The following is a 21,192-nucleotide window of genomic DNA, read 5'->3' as shown; positions in this document are numbered from 1 at the left end:
TCAGCAAAATGACAGAAGGGGCTGTCAACAGTGCTATCAAGCAGCACTTATGCACCAATAATCTGCTCACTGATATTCAACTTGGGTTCTGCCAGGAGTACCCAGCTCCAGACCTCATTATAGTCTTGATCCAACCATGGACAAAGGAGCTGAATTGAAGTAGCCCTTGACACTAAGTCAGCATTTGGCCAAGTGTGGCACAAAAGAGCCCTAGCAAAATTTAAGTCAATTAGGACTAGGGGGAAAACTCTGCACTGGTTGGAGTCATACCTAGCACAAAGGAAGATGGTTGTGATTGCTGGAAACCAATCATCTCAGCCCCAGGACATCACTGCAGGAGTTCTTCAGGGGCAGTGTCCTTGGTCCAAGCATCTTCAGCTCCTTCATCAATGACCTTCTATCATAAATTCAGAAGTGGGGATTTTCATTGATTATTGTAGTGTTCAGACTGCATCTGCAAGTCCTCAGATAATGAAGCAGTTCATACTCGCATGTAGCAAGACCTGGACAAAATGTAGGCGTGGGCTGATAAGTGGCATGTAACATTTGCGTCACACAAGTGCCAGGCAATGACCAACAAAAGAGCCGAACCAATTCCTTTTGACATTCATCGGCATTACCAATCTGAAGCACCCACCATCAATATCCTTGGGGTCACTATTAACCCAAAACATAACTGACCAGCCAAATAAATATTGTGGCCACAAGAGAGGGTCAGAGGCTAGGAATTCTGCGGTGAGTGAATCACCTCCTGACCCCCCAAAGCCTGTCCACCACCTACAAAGCACAAGTCAGAAGTGTGATAGAATATCTCCACTTGCCTGGATGAATGCAGCCCAACAACATTTAAAAAGCTAGTTACCATCCGGGACAAAGCAGCCCACTTGATCGGTACCCCATCCTACATCAACTCACCAAGGCATCTTTGACAACACCTTCTAAACCATCAACTTCTAACAATTAGAAGAATAAGGACAGCAGGCGCTTAGGAACACCACCACCTCCAAGTCAAACACCATTCTGACATGGACATATATTGACGTTCCTTCACCGTCACTGGTCAAACTCCTGGCCCTCCCTCCCTAACAGCAATGTGGGCGTGCACTCACCACAAGAACTGCAGTGATTCAAGAAGGAGGCTCACCACCACCTCCTTAAAGGCTGTTAGGGATGCCAACAACGTACATATCTTAAGAATGAACAAATTAAAAATAAATTTAAAAAAGCACAGGCCTCCCTCAAACTTACTGTTATGATTAAATGATGGTACCAATGATGTCATTGGGCCATGACTTTTGAATGTTAGTTAGGCCTCTGCCTGCCTTTTGCTGGAACCCCACAATGGCCTAATTTGTGCTTGTAGAAGTCTCAACCCTGGCATTTTATCACTCCCAGCCACTTGTCAGGGCCTCTGTCCCCGAAATCCCTCTACTATGTTATATTTATTCCATCTTCAAAAGTTGACTTAAATCCAAGCTCTTTGGCTGCACCTTTAGTCACTTCCCCAAATTACTATCTGACTACAGTTTGGGTCTGACCCCCTCCCCATCTGTGAAGCACTATGAGTCATTTTTTACATTAAGTATGCTTTTAATATATGTGGTTGAGTGCAGATTGCTATTTTACGTGTCTATTTGAGCAAAATGGTTACAGCAGCATAATTAGTTACGCTTTCTGTATGTACTCCATAAGACTGCATGGCCAAACCAATTTTTTTCTTTAATGATTCGAATCTTTGAAATGTAAACTTATTTTTTTCTTAACACTCCTAGGTTCTGCAAGGCTACAAAACATGTGGTTAACAAGGTGGGGGCCCTGCTCCCCAGGCTGCTGCCATTTGTTTTTGGTGGGCTACCAGGAGGCACACATGAAAAATGCCCCATACCATGACAGCCTCAGAAATTCTTTTTTTTTTAAAGTACATATACTCACCAATTTTCTCTTCATTCTCTTTCATTTCTTGTTAAAATATGGTTTTATGGGCACCGGATGCTCTCCAGTGCTTTGCCCAAATGGCTATTCTTTACATCTGAGCCTAGGCTGTATGACAGGCTATTCAACCATGCAAGGAACTATATGATACAAGTCTTTTTTTTTTCAGAGCACGCAATACTAACCTGCACACTGATGCCACTTCAAAAAAAAGTTCCACAGGATTGCAAAAAACACAACACACAATTGCATCTATTACTCTGTGTCTTATGGATGACATCGAGATTAAGGAACACTTTAAAAAATGGTTAAGGCCTTTTTTCAAAAATCATCCCAATCACTCAGATTCAGCAAAAAAAAACATTTATTTCCTCACCTTTATTTTTTCTTCACAATGTGGAAAACCATCTATTGATGTTAAACCACAAAAGGCTGCAAGTTCTGTAATGATAATAAGTTTGATTAAGTTACTGGCATAAATTGTCAAGCAGGAAGTAGTTAGATGAACTACAAAAATGTTTTCATTCTGCAGCAATTATTATTTTCTACTTCTGCTAATGTTTTCTGGATTCATACATCGCTCTAGTAACACATGCCATCTTTATTGTCTAATGATAGCTACGTGTCCCACATGTTAGAAAAAGCATAAACCTAAACATATAGTCACTTTACAAAGGAAAATGCTATCAAGATAGTCAGAATCTACTCTGCAAAGCCTATTATTTAATATCGAAGCCTGAGTAGTATACTTTATTAAACTAGATTCAAAACTAGTTGATGTGAATACTGTGAAACATTGTTACATACAAAGTGCGAAGTTGGGCCATAGAATTGCTTTCTTAAAATGTAAATTTTTTTCCTCACCAATCTCTCTCCTCTCCTGAAGGCGGTGTTTCTTCGCCGGGATACGATTCTGCAGCCACTAGTCACCCTTCGATACCTTGCCCAACTGGCCTTGATAGTAATTTTTGGCAGGGAATTATTCAATGCTGGGGCATCATAGCCGAGCATGAGTTTGTCCTCAGCCGACACTCTCATTTCCAGGAAGGATTGCTGGATGGCAATCAGGAGCAAGAATCCTAGCTGATATTTATTTTCCCTAATTCAGGGGCACAGAGGCAAAATTTAACACCTATATTGCTTCCCTCAGCCAAACTCAGCAGACTGCGGATTGAATCTGGGGCCTTCCTTGTACGTATAACTCGTCTGTTTACAAACACACTAGCTACCCACAAAGCATTAACATTTGTTTTAACTAAAATTTTGTATTATTGCAATTATTTATTTGCACTTAACGCAGGAATAAATCAGAGACTTGGCAAAGATTAAATTAGATCAAAATTATATGTATAGAACTTCAGATATACCATAAATGGATAATTGTAGAATAAATCCAAGACTTCAACAACACTCTAAATCAAATGAGTTTGGAACAAAAGTAGTTGTATAAGTTATCTGCATTGGCACAGAAGCTCACAGTTGGAGTGCTATTTTAAATCTCTATGGTTTGTACTTACATTGAACTTAGTAACAACAGTTCATGTGCAAATAATTTGTTGTTTTAGATTTTTGTCATAGGTCATTGCATCACCAGAGAAAGTTGTCAGACTTGAAACACTGGGAATAGTAACAGTGAGATTAATACAATTCTACATTGTGTTTGTGTTGGAATCTTTATATCATTTTAAGTAGCCTTTTCTTAAAAAAACGGCATCATATTTGGAAAAAGCATTAAGCTTCCTCACAAACTGAATGATCAATGTGTGTAATAATTAGTTGGCATTCACTAGCCCAGTGGCTACCAATAATGCCATCCTCCAGGTTTAAAAAAAAATGTATATACTTTCATGGGCTGTGAGCATCACTGGGAAGGCCAGCATTTGTTGTCTATTCCTAAATGCCCTTGAAATAACATGTTCAGAGTTTTGAACATTTATCAAAATTGTTTATCTCAGTTAGGAATTAAGGGAGACCTATTTGAATGTAATTTTCATAAAGTTTTCATAACTTTAACATGTTGTTCTCGAAGTTGGCAATGTTCGTCAAATGCATTTTTACTGGTTTGATGAACTTTGCAATGTTTTCTTGCTGTAGAAGGATGAAAACTTAACTGCCAATTCAGATGTCGGCCCACAAGGTGTCAAAAAATATAATCAGACCTTAGTTTTAAGTTTTATTTGTAGAAAATAGAGGCACACTTCAGTTTTGTATGGGAATAGCAAACAGAATATTCAATAGTGTGCATGATGAGTACCTACTTATAATGCATTGCAAAGGTTAATTTATGTAATTCATTCATAACCTTTAGTTGCAAGGATGACTACACCTCACTAAAGAAATAATAGGTATTTCCACTTGTCCAGTAATAAATCCTCCACATATGGTATTAAAAGGTCATGGAGTCATAGAGATATATAGCACAGAAACAGGCCCTTCAGCCCACTGTGTCCACGCCAGCCATCAAGCACCTATCTATTCTAATCTCATTTTCCAGCACTTGGCCCGTGGCCTTGTATGCTGTGGTATTTCAAGTGCTTATCTAAATACTTCTTAAATGTTGTAAGGGTTCCTGTCACTACCACCCACTCAATCAGTGCGTTCCAGAAAATCTTTTTCCTTAAATCCCTTCTAAACCTCCTGCCCCTTCCCTTAAATCTATGCCCTCTGGTTATTGACACCTCTGCTAAGGGAAAAAGTTTCTTCCTATCTACCCTATCTCTGCCCCTCATAATTTTGTATACCTCAATCAGGTCTCCCCTCGGCCTTCTCTGCTCTAAGGAAAACAACCCGAGCCTATCCAGTCTCTCTTCATAGCTGAGATGCATCAGCCCAGGCAACATCCTGGTGAATCTCCTCTGTACCCTCTCCAGTGCAATCACATCCTTCCTACAGTGTGGCGACCAGAACTATACACAGTACTCCAGCTGTGGTCTAACTAGCGTTTTATTCAGCTCCATCATAACCTCCCTGCTCTTATATTCCATGCCTCAGCTAATAAAGGCAAGTATGCCATACGCCTTCCTAACCACCTTATCTACCAGTGCTGCTGCCTTCAGTGATCTATGGACAAGTACACCAAGGTCCCTCTCACCCTCTGTACTTCCTTGGGTCCTACCATCCATTGTATATTCCCTTCCCTTGTTAGCCCTCCCAAAATGCATCACCTCACACTTCTCAGGATTAAATTCCATTTGCCATTACTCTGCCCATCTTACCAGCCCATCTATATCGTCCTGTAATCTAAGGCTTTCCTCCTCACGATTTACGACACCACCAATTTTCATATCATCTGCGAACTTACTGATCATACATCCTATATTCATGTCTAAATCATTAATATACACTACAAACAGCAAGGGTCCCAGCACCGGTCTCTGCGGTACACCACTGGTCACAGGCTTCCAATCACAAAAACAACCCTTGACCATCACCCTCTGCCTCCTGCCACTAAGCCAACTTTGAATTCAATTTGCCAAATTGCCCTAGATCCCATGGGCTCTTACCTTCTTGACCAATCTCCCATGGGGGACCTTATCAAAAGCCTTGCTGAAGTCCATGTAGACTGCATCAACTGCTTTACCCTCATCTACACATCTAGTCACCTCCTCAAAAAATTCAATCAAATTTGTTAGACATGATCTCCCCCTGACAAAGCCATGCTGACTATCCTTGATTAATCCCTGCCTCTCCAAGCGGAGATTAATCCTGTCCCTCAGAATTTTTTCCAATAGTTTCCCTACCACTGATGTTACTCACTGGCCTGTAATTACCTGGTTTATCCCTACTACCCTTCTTGAATAATGGTACCACATTCACTGTCCTCCAGTCCTCTGACACTTCTCCTGTGGCCAGACAGGATTTGAAAATTTGTGTCAAGAGTCCCTGCAATCTCCTCCCTTGCCTCACATAGCAGGCTGGGATACATCTTATCTGGGCCTGGGGATTTATCCACTTTTAAGCCTGCTAAAACAGTTAATATTTCCTCCCTTTCATTGCTAATTTGTTCAAGTATATCACAATCCCCCTCCCTGATCTCTATACTTACATCGTCCTTCTCCATAGTGAACACAGATGAAAAGGAATCATTTAAACCTCACCTACGTCCTCTGGCTCCACACACAGATTGCCACTCTGGTCCTTAATGGGCCCTACTCTTTCCCTGGTTATCCTCTTGCCCTTAATATACTTATAAAACGCTTTGGGATTTTCCTTTATCTTGCCCGCCAGTGTTTTTTCATGCCCCCTCTTTGCTCTCCTAATTACTTTTTTAATTCCCCATCTTCACTTTCTATACTCCTCTAGGGTCTCCACTGTTTTCAGAGCTCTGAATCTGCCATAAGGTATCCTAACAGTTACTTCCAAAATACAACATAAAATCATACAAAGCATATTTCTTTGACAAATTAGCCTGTGTTACCACCAACAGCAATTACACTAATTTCATAAAATCTCATTAATAAAAAAGTAAACCAATATTTTCCCTCCCTTCCCATAAAGTTACACTATTGTAAACAAAATATGCTGTTTAGAGGTCTTTATATTTAACTGTACTCAATTATAGTACAATTACCATGGGAAAGTACATAATCCAAGGTTTTCAAACACAAGTTATCTCAATTAACTGGTCAACTGGAGACAGTCAACAAACATACATGACAAAACACCAACCTTATTTAAAAAGCCTGTTTTAAATACAAAACTTTGCTTTACCCTAAATAAAGAGATTATCCCTGGATTACCTCAATTTGGTGATCATGCTCTGAACAAGCATCTGAATAAGCAGATGGAAAGATCATACCAAAACCATGTCATATTTATGTTGACCTGGCAGAAATTGGAATTCCTTTTCTCTTGCTCTAAACTGCACATGGATTGTTTCAACAAGTCTATCATCTGTGAAAGTCTGTAAACCACAGAAGGTAACAACATAGGTTATTTGGCCCATCCTGCCCATATGAGCCCTTTGACAGCAATTCAAAACTTATTCCACTAACTCGTGCTATCCTCTCAATCTTGTGTCTTCCTCTGTTTCAAATACTTATCCACTTTTTTAAACTTAAGTTTGGAAAAAAAAAGATCAAAATCAGTAATAAAGGTACTTTATCAAAATAAAGAAAAAGAGAACAATCTCCTTCAAAACAAATGGCAAATAGTCTGGGAATTCTATACTCAGTAGTGAGTGTAGGTTGTGCAGTTTTATTTCAGAGGCTCCCAAAATTTGCTTTTGAATTTACAAATGAGTATTATACCTTCAATCAAGTATGATCCAATAGTGAGAAAGGATTTTTTTGGCACGACGCACTGTGTAAGCAGAAGTAAAGAAGCCAAGAAAAATGCATTAAATAGCAGCAAAGACTCCCACTCTAAAGGGGGAAAAAACATTGTATAAAAGAACCAGACAAATCAGAAAAGTGAAATATAGTGCTGTAAGCTTTTTAAATGAACTTTATTCAAGATACTTCCAACCACAAAGCTCCAGAAACAAAGTCACATAATAATGATTAAGCTTTGCAGTAGCACATTATTTTGCTTTACAAGTTAAAAAAAACAAAACCTACAAGGTTAATTACAATTATTTTCAGTATTTTTAAATTCTCAAAAATATTTCATATACCTTGATTCTATTATCCAAATAGACTATTAAACAGTCTTGGAGATGATATTACTGCTGTGCAAATTGCAAGAAACACTGGTTAACCCAGCAGTGGCACAAGAATGTACTTTCTGTTGTAAGTGCAAAGCAACAAATATTGCACAAAGTAAGCATAGTGTTCTCTGTTAATGAAAAGATGGCAGCCAGTAAAAGACAAGAATTGCAGCAACAATAGAAATATATTCACCACAGAGACTGCAGTAGTTAAAGGAAATGCCCCACCACCACATTCTCAGTGACATGCAATAAATGTTGGCCTTGCTCGGCGCGTCCATATCCCGAGAATGAATAAAACCAAAGTTGTAATTAATTTAAATTAAGGCCAAACTGAAAAAAAGTGGTTCTGATGTTACAAATTTGATCTGATCAATATTTAACAAGTTGGTACTTTGAAACATTGTAGACTTGCGCTGCCAAAATAATCCCTTAAATTTTCAGGGTAAATGCAACATTAAATGACTTGCTGTGCATATTTAGAATCATAGAATGATTACAGAACAGGGGAGGCCATTCGGGTTATTGCATCCATGTTGGCTCTCTGCAAGAGCAACTAAGCTCATCCCACTCCCCTGCCCTTTCCCTGCAAAATTTCTCTCTTCAGGTGCTTATCCATTTAATTCATTTGAAAAAATGGATAAAAGTACAATTGTCTACATGGTGTATCAATAATTTTACTGCATTGAAAAGATAGATTTAGGATTTGGATTTTCTACTTCATTTATACTTTACATAGCTATTTAATGTATTTTATTGGTTGCAAATTACCATTAAAGAGACAAAGGAAATTATAATCGGGAGTAAGAAAATTCAAGTGCAGTACAAAGCTATCAACTTCAGAATTGGGTTAGAGCTCAATAAGTGAATCTTTTGTAGAGATTAACTTCTCTCTCCCCGTATTGCTATAATTCATCAAATTAGATTTCCTTCTAGATTCTGCATGTGCTTAATTTTAACATTGCAATGGAATTTCAAAAAAGTTTGCATGCTAAGTGAAAATTGAGAAAAATCAGGTTGATTCCTGGCCCATCATAATAAACTACCTTATAGGAATGCAACAAAATTTAGTTCAGTCAATACTGCAAATAATTTAGTTATTAAATCCAACATTCCAACTTATCGGCAAATTAATTTGAAAAGATCTTAGTGCAAGTCAGCTAGAAAAGGATTGTGTTTTTAAACAAGTTTTGGTGAACTTTTGTGCTCAAAAACAGAGACAACAGAGATGCAACAGTGCTAATGAATGGATTCTCCACTTTATCAACGTGAACCATTCCCAGGTGAGATCCAGAATCATTCACCCTCTACACTTCCTCATCATGTGCCTTATCTCAGAAGAGTATTCTCTACTATACCAATGTGAATGTTCTGATTTCCTACACCAGCCATTCTTGTTCCTTTCCCTGAGTAATACTGTGAATTTGATGCTGCTTGTTTAGGTTTTTTAAAAGCTGAGTTGAAACAGTTCTCTCCATGTAGGACCCTTACAACTGCCCAAGAAGGGAGCCTTTAATCTTGGAGGTAAAAGGATACTATAATAGCCCATTGCTGCAGCCAATCTTTAAAAGAGATAGCGTCACACCAGTATAAAACTGCTTAACAGATAAATGCTGTCCAATTCATTTTGTACATTATTTCATGTAATGGTATTCGCTATTTTGCAAAACACATTTGACAGCATGAATAAAAGAACACAAATAAAGCATAAAGCATTTGCAAACCCCAGCCCCATAAATGGAAATTTATTGCTCAGCAGTTTTAACAGACCAAAAAGTATAATTACAATAAGCAAATATACACTTAAATCTGCAGCACTGTGTAGGAAACATTTTATGTCAGTCTATCTGTGCAGTTTTTTTATGTGCAATGCACAGCTTCTGACAAATAAATTAAACTAAGATGTATTTACAGATATGAGTTGAATATACAGACATAAAATGCCTGTGAATTCTCCCAGTTCAATATATGTTTTATGAATGTTACCCTGCAGCACTAGTGTGAACACCTATAGGCTTTCTCCCATTACTACTGTATATATAAATACAAAGGTTAACTGTCTTGGTGATTTTACTGTATTTTTAAAGATGAATACCTTATCCTCTTCAATGATATGTTTTACTATAAAGTACTGCAGCTTTAATTACACTGGGGTAGAGGGCACAATGAAGTCTGTTTCCACTAATAACCTCATGACCAGAGATATACTGTGTACAAGGTGAACTTGCATAGCAATTACAAACTTCACAGACTTAATGTAAAGCAACACCCATAGAAAAAAAATTAGATTAAGTAAACAAAAGATCTGTGCAGTTGCCAAGAAGTACAGAGCGATAACATAGTGGTAGTCTAACCTCCACCACCTCCCCCCCCCAAAATATTGAAGAACATTAAATAACATTATTTGTTCATCCATGTCTTAACGAATGTAGTCAATAATCAGGTTCCTTTTCTTTCTATCCACAGCTTTTGCAAAATATCTGCAATAGCCTGGTCTGTACAGTACATTCACTATCAGTCATTTCAAAAAACTTTACAGCTTTGAAGGCAGCAGTGCAAATACAGCTTTGGGGCAGGTAGAATGGAAGGAGAAAGGAGGGGTCGGGGGGCAGGGGGGAGGAGAGCTATTTTAAAATGAGTAATTACGTATCCCATTTATACTTGTATGCAATCCTGGGATATAACATACAGAAATATACCATGACTGATCCATTATTCAGTATTTTACAGTGATTGTTTTGTGTTAACATGCAAAGTTCAGTGCACTTAAAAATGGTTTATTTTAAGCTATTTTTTTTAAAGTCACCAGTGAAGATGTGACAATTTTAAATATATATTATAAGGATATGAATATCTACTGATTACTATCAAAAGAGGCCTATCCCCTTTCATATAATAGATCACTTTTTCCTACAAGCATAGTTCTTTAAAAAAACCCAGCCAACTAGAATCCATAATGAGCCACGGGACCAATGTCCAAGAATTTGCATTCACATGCAACCAGTCCCAGCATTACATCACGTTGAAACATCTCCTGTTTTTTGCTAATTTAAGCTTTAACACTGCATACTGATATCAAAATTAATCGAGACAGTACAGAGCACCAGATACTTACTGTACTTCAACTAGACAGAAATGTCAATGAAACCTTCCAAAAAAAGCTCAATAGGATTTGAAGGTTACCAAAGCAGAAAGGGAACTGAAAATAGCATCCCATTTTCTTACCCCTTTACAGACTTGCTATCTAATACTACCTTGAAGATTAATTTGTTTATTGGCAGCTGCTGACACAGGATTGCTGTTGGTACTGTTGGTGTTATTTGTCAAGCCGCTCGTAATCACGTAGTCCACTTTGTTTTCCAGTTTTCCCAGACGCTGCAATATGTCATCGAGTAGGACAGCAATTGTCCTTTTCAGATCAGCTGAGGGAGAAAAAAAAATTGGAATGTTAAATATCTTAATCAAGTGCCATCTGAACACACTTTTCCCTTTAATATTCAACTTTAAACAGAATGCAAAAACATTGAAAACAATGATTGACATATACAGCATACGAAACACCCTCCCCAAAATGAATAACCCATCTTCAAAATAAATGTCCTTAAAAATGCCCTGCATGCCTTACACTGAAACACAAAAGATTAAGAGAAAGACTTCCTAAATGTATAATACTCTGCAGAGATGTACAATATCATGAACTTTTGTAGTAGAACCTTGCAGAAAACTTGCCACATATATGGTTTAAAGGCATTATAATTTTCCAATTTGCTTTGGTTGGTGGTAAATTGCTGAAATTATAATTAAACTGTTCATATGACAAATGCAAATTATGAAATGAGTGATACTGGATTACACCACAGCTGGATACATGGTTTTGCTTTCTGTTGACATGAGAACTGTGAAAGTTCCAGAGGATGATTACTGTAATGTAAACAGTGCATTGTTGTAAGGCAGCAGGTGGAGTATGGCATGACTGGGGGGCAGGCGGCAGAGAGGAGAGGAGAAAACAGGGTCAAGTTAAGATCATTCACGACTCCAAGATTCAACATCCAGTAGATCTGAAGACAGAGGCATAGTCTCATGTACATTGTTTGGGTCATTTCTCCAGCATCATCGGCCAGAGACGAATGCCATGTGTGTAGGGTGAAGTAACCTTGCAGTGGATAGTGGACCTTGGAACAGACATACCAGCTGGCTCCTTAGGGACAAGAGCTAGCCACTTAACACATGGTTGATAACGCCCATGAGGAGCCAAAGCAATGAGGCCTAAGAGTACTATAAACGTAGCCATATGATGATGAGAACAGAGCAAGCAATCAAGCTGTTGAGGATGTATTTCAGGTGCTTGGACAGACCTGGAGGTGCTCTTCAACATGCAACAGCCAGAGTATCGCGAATGCTGTGTGCTGTGCTCTGCGCAACATAGCACAGCAGTGAGGTTTGCAGCTGCACAAGGAGCCAAGTGTGGAGAGCATTAACTCTTCAAAAGAGATGCTGACGGTACAGGAGGAGGCTAAACGTGTAGCTATGGCACTAGCAGCAATGCACCTTGCTGACCGAGACTCCCTCAGAAGGCATGATTTAGTTAAGTTGCACAGCGCACCCATTTGGTAGCCACATGCTGAACTCACGTGACCAGTGCCCGCGCCGCCCCCCCCACCCACCACCACCTGCCGCCCCCACCCCAACACAAAACAGTCCCACAACCAGCAAAGTATTCCTATCACAGACACTCAGAGCCCTGCTTCAAGTCTTGTCGTACCAAGCATCACAAGTGAGAAGGCCACTTGCTAGGCAGCAGGAAAAAATGGGCAAGACTGGAAAGTGGTGCAAACAAATAATTTTGTGACTCAAATATCCTCTGGACTTTGAAGGCTACAAAGCCTTGCCAAAGATTCCCCCACCTGCACCTGTGCAGGGGCAGACTCGGCCATCAGGGTATGAGGCAGCATGTGGGGCCTTGACCGAGAGGCGGGGGGGGTAATGGATGAGACGTGAAGGCACTTTGAACAGTCCCCCCACTTCCATGTCCCCTTCCTTCACCTTCCCTCTCTTGGCCCACCTGTGTTTCCCTGCTAGCAATTAGCTAGAGAGCACTTTGCTGCACATCAGTGAGGCGATGAAGGGGCAAGGTTTTGATCAATCCTATTTAAGGTGGCACTCAGAGTGTGCAAGCCATTGGTGAAGGCCAGCATGCAATCACTGGACTGCCACATTTGATACTCCCTACAGGAAGGAACAGCAATATGTATATAAGTTGGGATGGTGTGCGACTTGAAGGTGATGATGTTCCTATGCAATTGCTGTCTTTGTACTTGTAGGCGATGGTGGTCATAGGCTTACCAGGCACTGCTGAAAAGATTTTGGCAAATTGCTGCAGTGCATCTTGTAGGTAATGAAAAGACTTGAGCGTCAGGCGGTGAGCTACTTGCTGCAGCATACCCAGCCTCTGAACTGCACTAGTAGCCACAGCATTTATATGGCTTGCCCAGTTAAGTTTCTGATCAATGGGCACTCCCAGGATGATGTTGGCGCAGTACTTTGTGATGGTAATCCTTCTGAATGTCATGGGGTGGTGGTGAAGCGTTTTTGTCTTGGTTCTGAGCCCAATCCTGCCCTCATTTAGTATCCAGGCACACATGTACTTTCCAGGTGGAGTTACTTGACAATGAATCACAATCACAGAATCGTTACAGCACAGAAGGAGGCCATTCGGCCCATCGTGTCCACACCGTCTCTCCGAAAGAACAATTCCCTCAGTTCCATTCCCCTGCCTTTTCCCCAGAACCCTGCTCATTCTTCCTTTTCATATAACTGTCTAATTCCCTTTTGAATGCTTCAATTGAACCTGCCTCCACAACGTTCTCAGGCAGTCCCAATGTCTCAGAAATCCATGCCCTCCCTCCTACACCAGTTTTCCAGCCACGTGCTCAATTGCTCAATTCTCCTATTTCTATGCTCACTTCACGGGGGACTGGGAGTAATCCTGAGATTACTACTTTTGAGGACCTGCTTTTTAATCCCCTTCCTAGCTCCCTAAAATCTGCTTTAAGGACCTCATCCCCCTTCTTACCCATGTCATTGGTACCAATGTTGACCACAGCCTCTGGCTGTTCACCCTCGTCCAGAAGAATGTCCTGCAGCTGCTCCTTGACATCCTTGACCCTGGCACCAGGGAGGCAACACACCATCCCGGAGTCATGATTACTGCTGCAGAAATGCCTGTCTGTTCCCTTAACTAATGGGTCCCCTATCACTACTGCTCTTCCACTCTTCTTCTTCCCCTCCTGTGCAGCTGAGCCACCTGTGGTGCCACAAACTTGGCTCTGACTGCACTCCTCTGAGGAACCATCACCCTCACCAGTATCCAAAATAGAAAACCAATTAGCGAGTGAGATCGCCTCAGGGGACTCCTGCACTACCTGCCTGATTCTCTTAGACTGCTTGGCGGTCACCCATTCCCTATCTGCCTGCAAGCTCCTAACCTGCAGTGTGACCACCTCCCTAAATGTGCTGTCCACGTAATCCTCCGCCTCGCGGATGCACAACAGTGACTCTACCTGCCGCCGCTCGAGTTCTGAAACCCGAAGCTCAAGCTTCTGCAGTTGGTGACACTTCCTGCAGATGTATTTGTCCAGGACACATGGTGCATCCATGACTTCCCACATGCCACAGGCTGTGCATTCCGCTCGGCAGAGCAAGCCTGCCAGACCTTTACAGACTATTTATTATAAGTAGAATAGCTTATCAGTTACTTAGCAACCAGCTTCTTGCACTGAACCTAAGCAAGAACCAAATACTGGACGGTTAAAAAAGTACAAAAATGGAGCACCTCCTCTCCCCTCACCAAACTCAAATCTCCACACTCAGCTTACAGTCTGCACTCTGTTTTGAAGCAGGAACTTTATAAATGCAAGTTCTTTCATCTCATAGTCCAGCGAAATCTGTACAAAGTGCTCATCAAATGTGCACAACAGTGCAAGGTTCTTAATGTATACAACTACAAGTGCTGGGTAATCTGTGCAGTACCATGATCCAAGAAATCACATAATCTTCGCAGAATTTAACTCGATTGGCCAGACTTGTGGATGGGCATAACATGACTGCAGAACTGCATTTTTAACATGAACCATTTTATCAGGCAGTGCATAAATAGCAGTGATAAAGGACGCCAGGCTCGACATTACCTTTGTCACTCCACCGAGCCTGAGACAAGATAGCGAAAGATGTGTCATCCATATTGTGATGGACAAGTCTGCCCAACTTTATTCCCTGTTGGCCAAGCTTCTTTTGGGGTTTTCTTCCTTTCAAACTATTTCCCATGTATTACTCATCAATTATGCAAAACCTTTCTCCCACATTTCAATTCTCTGCTTTACATCAAAAGCTCTACAGTTTCATGTTCCAGCTAAAGCAATCTAGTAAATTACAGTCCTCATGAAACAGGAAAAGGAAGGTCTTGATCTTATATAGCACCTTTCACATATGCAGAACCTCCAAAGGCATTTCACAGCCAATGTTTTCAGTATTTTTGAAGTGTTGTTACTGTTGTAATGCAGGAAATGCACACAGCAAGGTCCCACAAACAGTAATTAGATAAATGACCAGATTATCTGTTGCAGAGATGGGGAGAAACCCCTTTGCTCATCTTCAAATAGTGCCTTGACATCTTTTATATTCATGTGCAGACAGGACCTCAATTCAACATCCCATCAGAATCGCAGAATCTCAGAATTGTTATAGCACAGAAGGAGGCCATTCAGCCCATCGTGTCTGCACCGGCTCTCCTAATCAGCATTTCACCTAGTACCACTCCCCTGCCATCTGCCCATAACCCAGCACATTCTTCCTTTTCATATAATTGTCTAATTCCCCTTTGAATGCTTCAATTGAACCTGCCTCCACCACACTCTCAGGCAGTGCATTCCAGACCTTAACCAGTCGCTGCGTGAAAAAGTTTTTCCTCATGTCGCTTTTGCTTCCTTTATCAATTTCTTTAAATCTGTGCCCTCTCGTTCTCAACCCTTTCATGGGTGGGAACAGTTTCTCTCTGTCTACTCTGTCCAGACTCCTCACGATTTTGAATATCTCTATCAAATCTCCTCTCAGCCTTCTCTTCTCCAATCTATCTTCCTAACTGAAGCTCCTCATCCTTAGAACCATTCTCGTGAATCTTTTCTGCACTCTCTTTCCTAAAGTGCAGCACCCAGAACTGGATGCAATACTCCAGGCTGAACTAGTGTCTTATACTAGTGTCTGACAATGCAGCACTCCCTCAGTACTCCACTCAAGCACCAGCCTACTTCTACATTTAGCTGATTAACCTCCTGCAGTCACCTGTGTCCATTTGTGAGTTTCTGAACTTAGAATCAGCTTACTCTTAAGCTCACTGGCCAGGGAGAGAGATTGTACACTCCATATCGGATGATCACTGGTATGTGTCTAGGTAGCTTAGTTTGGAAATTTGAACACAAAGGAACTTCTGTATGCTAGACACTCGGCTGACAAACTTAAAGTGGATGAGCGAATGACAGTGGGGATCCCTGCAACAAATGCCAATGTTGCTTTGTGTGAAATTGCACAATGCTGCCATCTGGTGGGAGAAGCCAGCACAGAAACCAGCACATAACGAGCAAAAAATATTTTATCCATCTATGAATTATTAAAAAATGGAACCCTAACCAGTCATCAGATACTTCGGGATTGATTACTGAAATCTGTGTCCTCTGGTTATCAGCCCTCCATCCAGTGGAAACTTGTTCTTTGTAGTTAGAAAAAACTCAGATTATAATTATTACTTTCCAATTTCTTTTATGCAAAGATTTTAATGCATATTTTCATTAATTTCCCTTAACCAACCTGTTTCCCAGTCCCCTTAACTATCCATTATTAAATTCTAAATCTGTGAAATCCTGATTTTATGCCAAGGATAGTACCAGCTAAATTATAAAGAAAGTTGAATAGCCTAAATTGCTTTTGCTGGAGAAAAGATTGAGAAACCATGTTAAAAATCATGGAAGATAAATGACCATAAATCACATGAGCAATTTAATTTGGGACATAGGATAGAATTACAGGATTGAAGAGTGGTGGAAGCAGAGTCAATAGTATCAGGTGAATATTAATAATTGTTATTCTTGGGCTATTTCCCCGTATCTTTGAACTTAAACCTAAGTTATTAAAGGCATCAAAAATAAGACTGTATAAAATTTTAATTGAACCAATGTTTTTTCTCCATAACAATCTGTGTAGGTTGTATTTGCACTTTGCCACAAGTTACATAGTGGCTGACAGGGTATGGTAGCAAAATAGTTACGCTACTGGACTAATGATCCAGAGATACAAGTTCAAAGCCCACAAGTTCAAAACCCACCATGGCAGCTGGGGAATTTAAATTCAATTAAATAAATCTAGATTTTTTGTTTTGAAAAGCTGTTATCAGTAATGGTGACCATGAAATTACATAAAAACCAAGCTGGTTCACTAATGTCCTTTAGGAAAGGAAATCTGTTCTTACCTGGTCTGGCCTACATGTGACTCCAGACCCACAACGTGGCTGACTCTTAACTGCCCTCTGAAATAGCCTAGCAACTCACTCAGCCGCATTCAATGCAGTGGCTCACCACCACCACCTCAAGGGCAATTTTGGATGGGCAATAAATGCTGGTCTTGCCTGCAATGCCCACATCCCATGGTTGAATAAAAAATACAAATTTTCACCATGCAGACCTGCGACCTTCTTATGCTCTACACATTGCCTCCTGCAATTATTAAGCATAGGAACAAAACTCATTTAAAAGGTTACGGACATTTCGAGCATGATTCTTCTTGCCAACAAGAAAGTTTAGAAAAATATTTTGCAATACACACACCCAGAATAGATGCTTTTCAGCTCTTACCATATCCTGCCATTGAAGCACCATGAGGACCATCTACTGCATTGTGATTTTCCTCTGCTAGAGCCCGGACATATCTTTTACTCAGTTCCAGAATCTGTTCCCGCAATTCTGCGCTGTTTTGGTGCTTTGGTTGCTGGACCGTATATCGAAGTAGCACCAGTCCCCAAATAAATCCAAAAATCAGCAGCAAAACACCTAGTTTCTGAGATGTATTTCTTCTGAACAGACTTCCAAACATGTTTGTCCAACCACAGCCTCCTTTTGCAGACAAACGAGTCACATTATGAACATCTTAATTTTTTGAATCCTTTATATGGGAGCATTCAAGCCGTTTATCGCTTTAAATCTTCTTCATCTGACGTTCATCTTCTGTCCTGCAAAAAGTAGGGAGGAATGATTCTTTAGGATGAAAAAGTGACCTAAGTTATACAACTGACAATTAATCACCAGTAACAATCCAGAAGCACTTTATGTTAATCAAGGGCAAACCAGAAAGTAAAAATGATAAAAAGGCCAAAAACATTATACAAAAATAACTAAGTTGACAGTGTGATTGTCTAAGATCAGAATAATTAACAAAACTAGCTTACAAGCTACTGCAATCCCCTTTTTAAAAAAAGTTTTGGTAAAAATCTGACTAAATACATACACAAGATGAAGTATTATTACTGTTTCTCCGCAGATATTGCCAGACCTGAGTATTTCCAGCATTTTCTATTATTTCAGATTTCCAGCATGTGCAATACTTTACTTTTGTGTTGAAGTATTACATCATGTTATCTTAAAATGTTAGCTATATAGCACAATACACAATGATTATTTAGTTTCCTTGAAAATAAATTGATTCTATAATCTAATTAAATTCAAAGTCGAAATTTGCTAAGGGACAGAAAATAGAGCAGCAGTGAACAATTGCTTCACACACAAGAGGGAATTCTGCAGTGGTGTCAGTATTAGGACGTTTTTGATATACATTAATGACCTGGGGTCAGGTATATGGGGCATTATTTCAAAGTTTGCAGATGGCATGAAACTCAGAAATGTAGTAAAACAGTGGAGGATAGTGTCATACTAGACCCCACCTGCCAAGAATGAGGCATATTAATTTTGTCATATGAACATTGATTGTTTGAAAACTGTTGCTGAAGTGAAGAAAGGACGTGTAAAAAATCACCAGGCCCTTGGCTGGAAATACATTTGCATATTAACAGACAGTGCTTGTGGAGACAAAGGGGTTACTCCCCTTATCCAATTTAACCCACAATAGACTTTGAGCACCAGGTATTGCGTATAAGAAGAGACATTCCAGGGTCGGTTAAGACCAGAGAATCCACAAACAGACGTGGTCAGACCAGCTCGTCACGTGACTAGCCTGCTTGGCAACCTGATTTTTCTGAATTGTACAAACAATTTGAACTCAGAGACTGCAGTATGCTTCTGGACTGAAGAAGACCTCTCCTGTCTGGCTCTCTCATTCTTTCTTTCTCATGGAACACCAAATTCACAGAAGACACATGAACCCCCAAGAGAGAAAAGTCTCCTGCAGCGAACAAGATTTAAGAATAATACTGGGCCCCAACGAAAAGCAAGATCTACCTACAAGCAAGGACTCTACAGTGAGCTCGAAGAACCGTAACAAAAACCCTCTTCAGAGATTGCCTCAAACTTTTCCAATTTATTTTTCTTCTGCTCTTTTCTGTCTCTATCTGCATCTGTGTATCGCGTATGCATGCTAGCGTGGGCACGTCGTGTATCCGTAGGCGTTAACCGAATTGGAGTTTAAGTTTAATGAATTTCAACCTTTCTTCTTTAAACCAAAGAAAACCTGTTTGAGCTGATTTCTTTGTCTTATAATTGGAAAACGGTGAACAAGGATTCACCAAGGGGGAACTGAAGCACTGTGTTTTAAAAATTAAATCCTGTTACGCTAAGACCGGGTGAAAGCTGAAGGGAACCCTAGACGCCTTTCTCAGCTGGCCGTAACAATAGTAACAGACTTCAGGAAGACACAGACAGGCTGGTGAACATAAGAAATAGGAGCAGAAGTAGGCCATATGGCATAACACCAGAAAGTGCTGGAAATACTCAGCAGCTCTGGCAGCATCTGCGGAGCCAGAAATAGAGTTAACGTTTCAGGTCATGACCTTTCATCATATGGCCTCTTGAACCTGCTTCACCATTCTGTAAGACCACTGCTGAACGTCTACATCAATTCCACTTTCCTGCTCTATCTCCATACCTTTCATTCATTTCCTTAGTGCCTAAAAGTCTATCAATCTCAGTCTTGAATATACTTATCGACTGAACAACCAACACTCTCTGTGGTAGAGAATTCCAAAGATTCACTACCCTCGGAGCAAAGGAATTTCTCTACATCTCAGTCCTCATTGGCCAAATCCTTACCTTGCGACTCTCCAAATGGGGGAAACAGTCTCTCAGCATTTACCCTGTCAGGCTCAATAAAAATTTTGTATGTTTCAATGTGATTGCCTCTCATTCAAAAGCTCCAGAGAATATAGGTCCATTCTACTCAATCTCTCCCCATAGGTCAATCATCTCATTCCAGGAATCGATTTTGTGAACCTTTGTTGCACTCCAAAGGCAAATATATCCATCTTTAGGTAGAAACCAAAACTGTACAAACTACTCCAGATGTGATCTCACCTAAGCCCTATATAATTGCAGCAAGATTTCCTTACTCTTCTATTCCAAACCCCTTCTAATAAATTGCTTTCTGTACCTGCAAGTTAACTTTCTGTGATTCATGTACAAGAACCCCAAAATCCCTCTGAATACCAACATTTACTTGTCTCTCATCTTTTAAAAAGTATTCCGATTTTCCATTCTTCCTACCAAAGTGGATAATTTCACACTTTTCCAAATTATACTTCATCTGCCACTTTCTTGCCATTTAACTGGTCTATACGTCTTTGCGTCCTTTTCACAGCTTACTTTCTCACCTAGTTTTATATCGTCAGCAAACTTGGATATATTATATTCAGTCCCCTCATCTAAGTCACTGATATAGATTGTAAATAGCTGGGCCTCAAGCACTAATCCTTGCAGCACTCCACTAGTTACACCCTGCCATCTTGAAAATGACTTGTTTATTCTTACTCTGTTTTTTGTCCCTAAGTCAATCCTCAAAACATGCCAATATATTGCCCCCAATCCCACGAGCCCTAATCTTGTGTAACAGCCTCTTGTGCGGTGCCTTATCGAATGCCTGCTGAAAATCCAAATATACTACATCTACTGGTTTCCTCCTTATCTATCCTGCTTAATTACACTCTCAAAAAACTCAATGAATTTGTTAAACACTATTTCCCTTTCATAAAATCATGTTGAATCTGCCTAATCATGTTGTAATTTTCCAAGTGCCCTGTTATGCCGTGAAATGGGCAGAAAGACGGCAGATGGAATTCAATGCAGAGACGTTGATAGAAAAGAAAAAGATAGAATACCAGAGTAAACTAGCCAGGAATACAAAAACAGAATTGTAAGAGCTTTTACAAGTATATAGAAAAGAGGAGAGTAGGTAAAATAAACATTGGTCCGTTATGGAGAATCAGGAAATGGCAGAGACATTGAACAAATATTGTGTATATCTTCACAGTAGAAGACACAAATTACATACCAGAAAGATGGTAACCAAGGGACTAATAAGACTGAGAAACATAATGTAATTAATATCAGCAGAGAAAAAGTATTGGA

General features: G+C 40.1%; 1 protein-coding gene across 4 annotated transcripts in view; it reads right to left on the bottom strand.

Moving 5' to 3' along the window:
- Positions 1-21,192, bottom strand: part of LOC137345341 (alpha-1,6-mannosylglycoprotein 6-beta-N-acetylglucosaminyltransferase A-like) — a 172,819-nt gene that overhangs the window by 129,560 nt on the left and 22,067 nt on the right. For all 4 annotated transcript variants that reach the window (XM_068008841.1, XM_068008842.1, XM_068008843.1 and 1 more), the window contains exons 2-4: positions 17,479-17,852; positions 10,834-11,001; positions 2,309-2,373 (exon numbers count right to left, since the gene is read on the bottom strand). In XM_068008841.1, the coding sequence (XP_067864942.1) occupies positions 2,309-2,373; positions 10,834-11,001; positions 17,479-17,716 (471 nt within the window). In that variant the 5' untranslated portion in view covers positions 17,717-17,852. The remainder of the gene's footprint in view (positions 1-2,308; positions 2,374-10,833; positions 11,002-17,478; positions 17,853-21,192) is intronic.

The sequence above is a fragment of the Heterodontus francisci genome, chromosome 2 (genome assembly GCF_036365525.1).
Source record: "Heterodontus francisci isolate sHetFra1 chromosome 2, sHetFra1.hap1, whole genome shotgun sequence".
NCBI classification, from domain to species: domain Eukaryota; kingdom Metazoa; phylum Chordata; class Chondrichthyes; order Heterodontiformes; family Heterodontidae; genus Heterodontus; species Heterodontus francisci.
The sequence above is the reverse complement of the archived record's forward strand: the minus strand, read 5'-3'. Positions and strand labels throughout refer to the sequence as shown.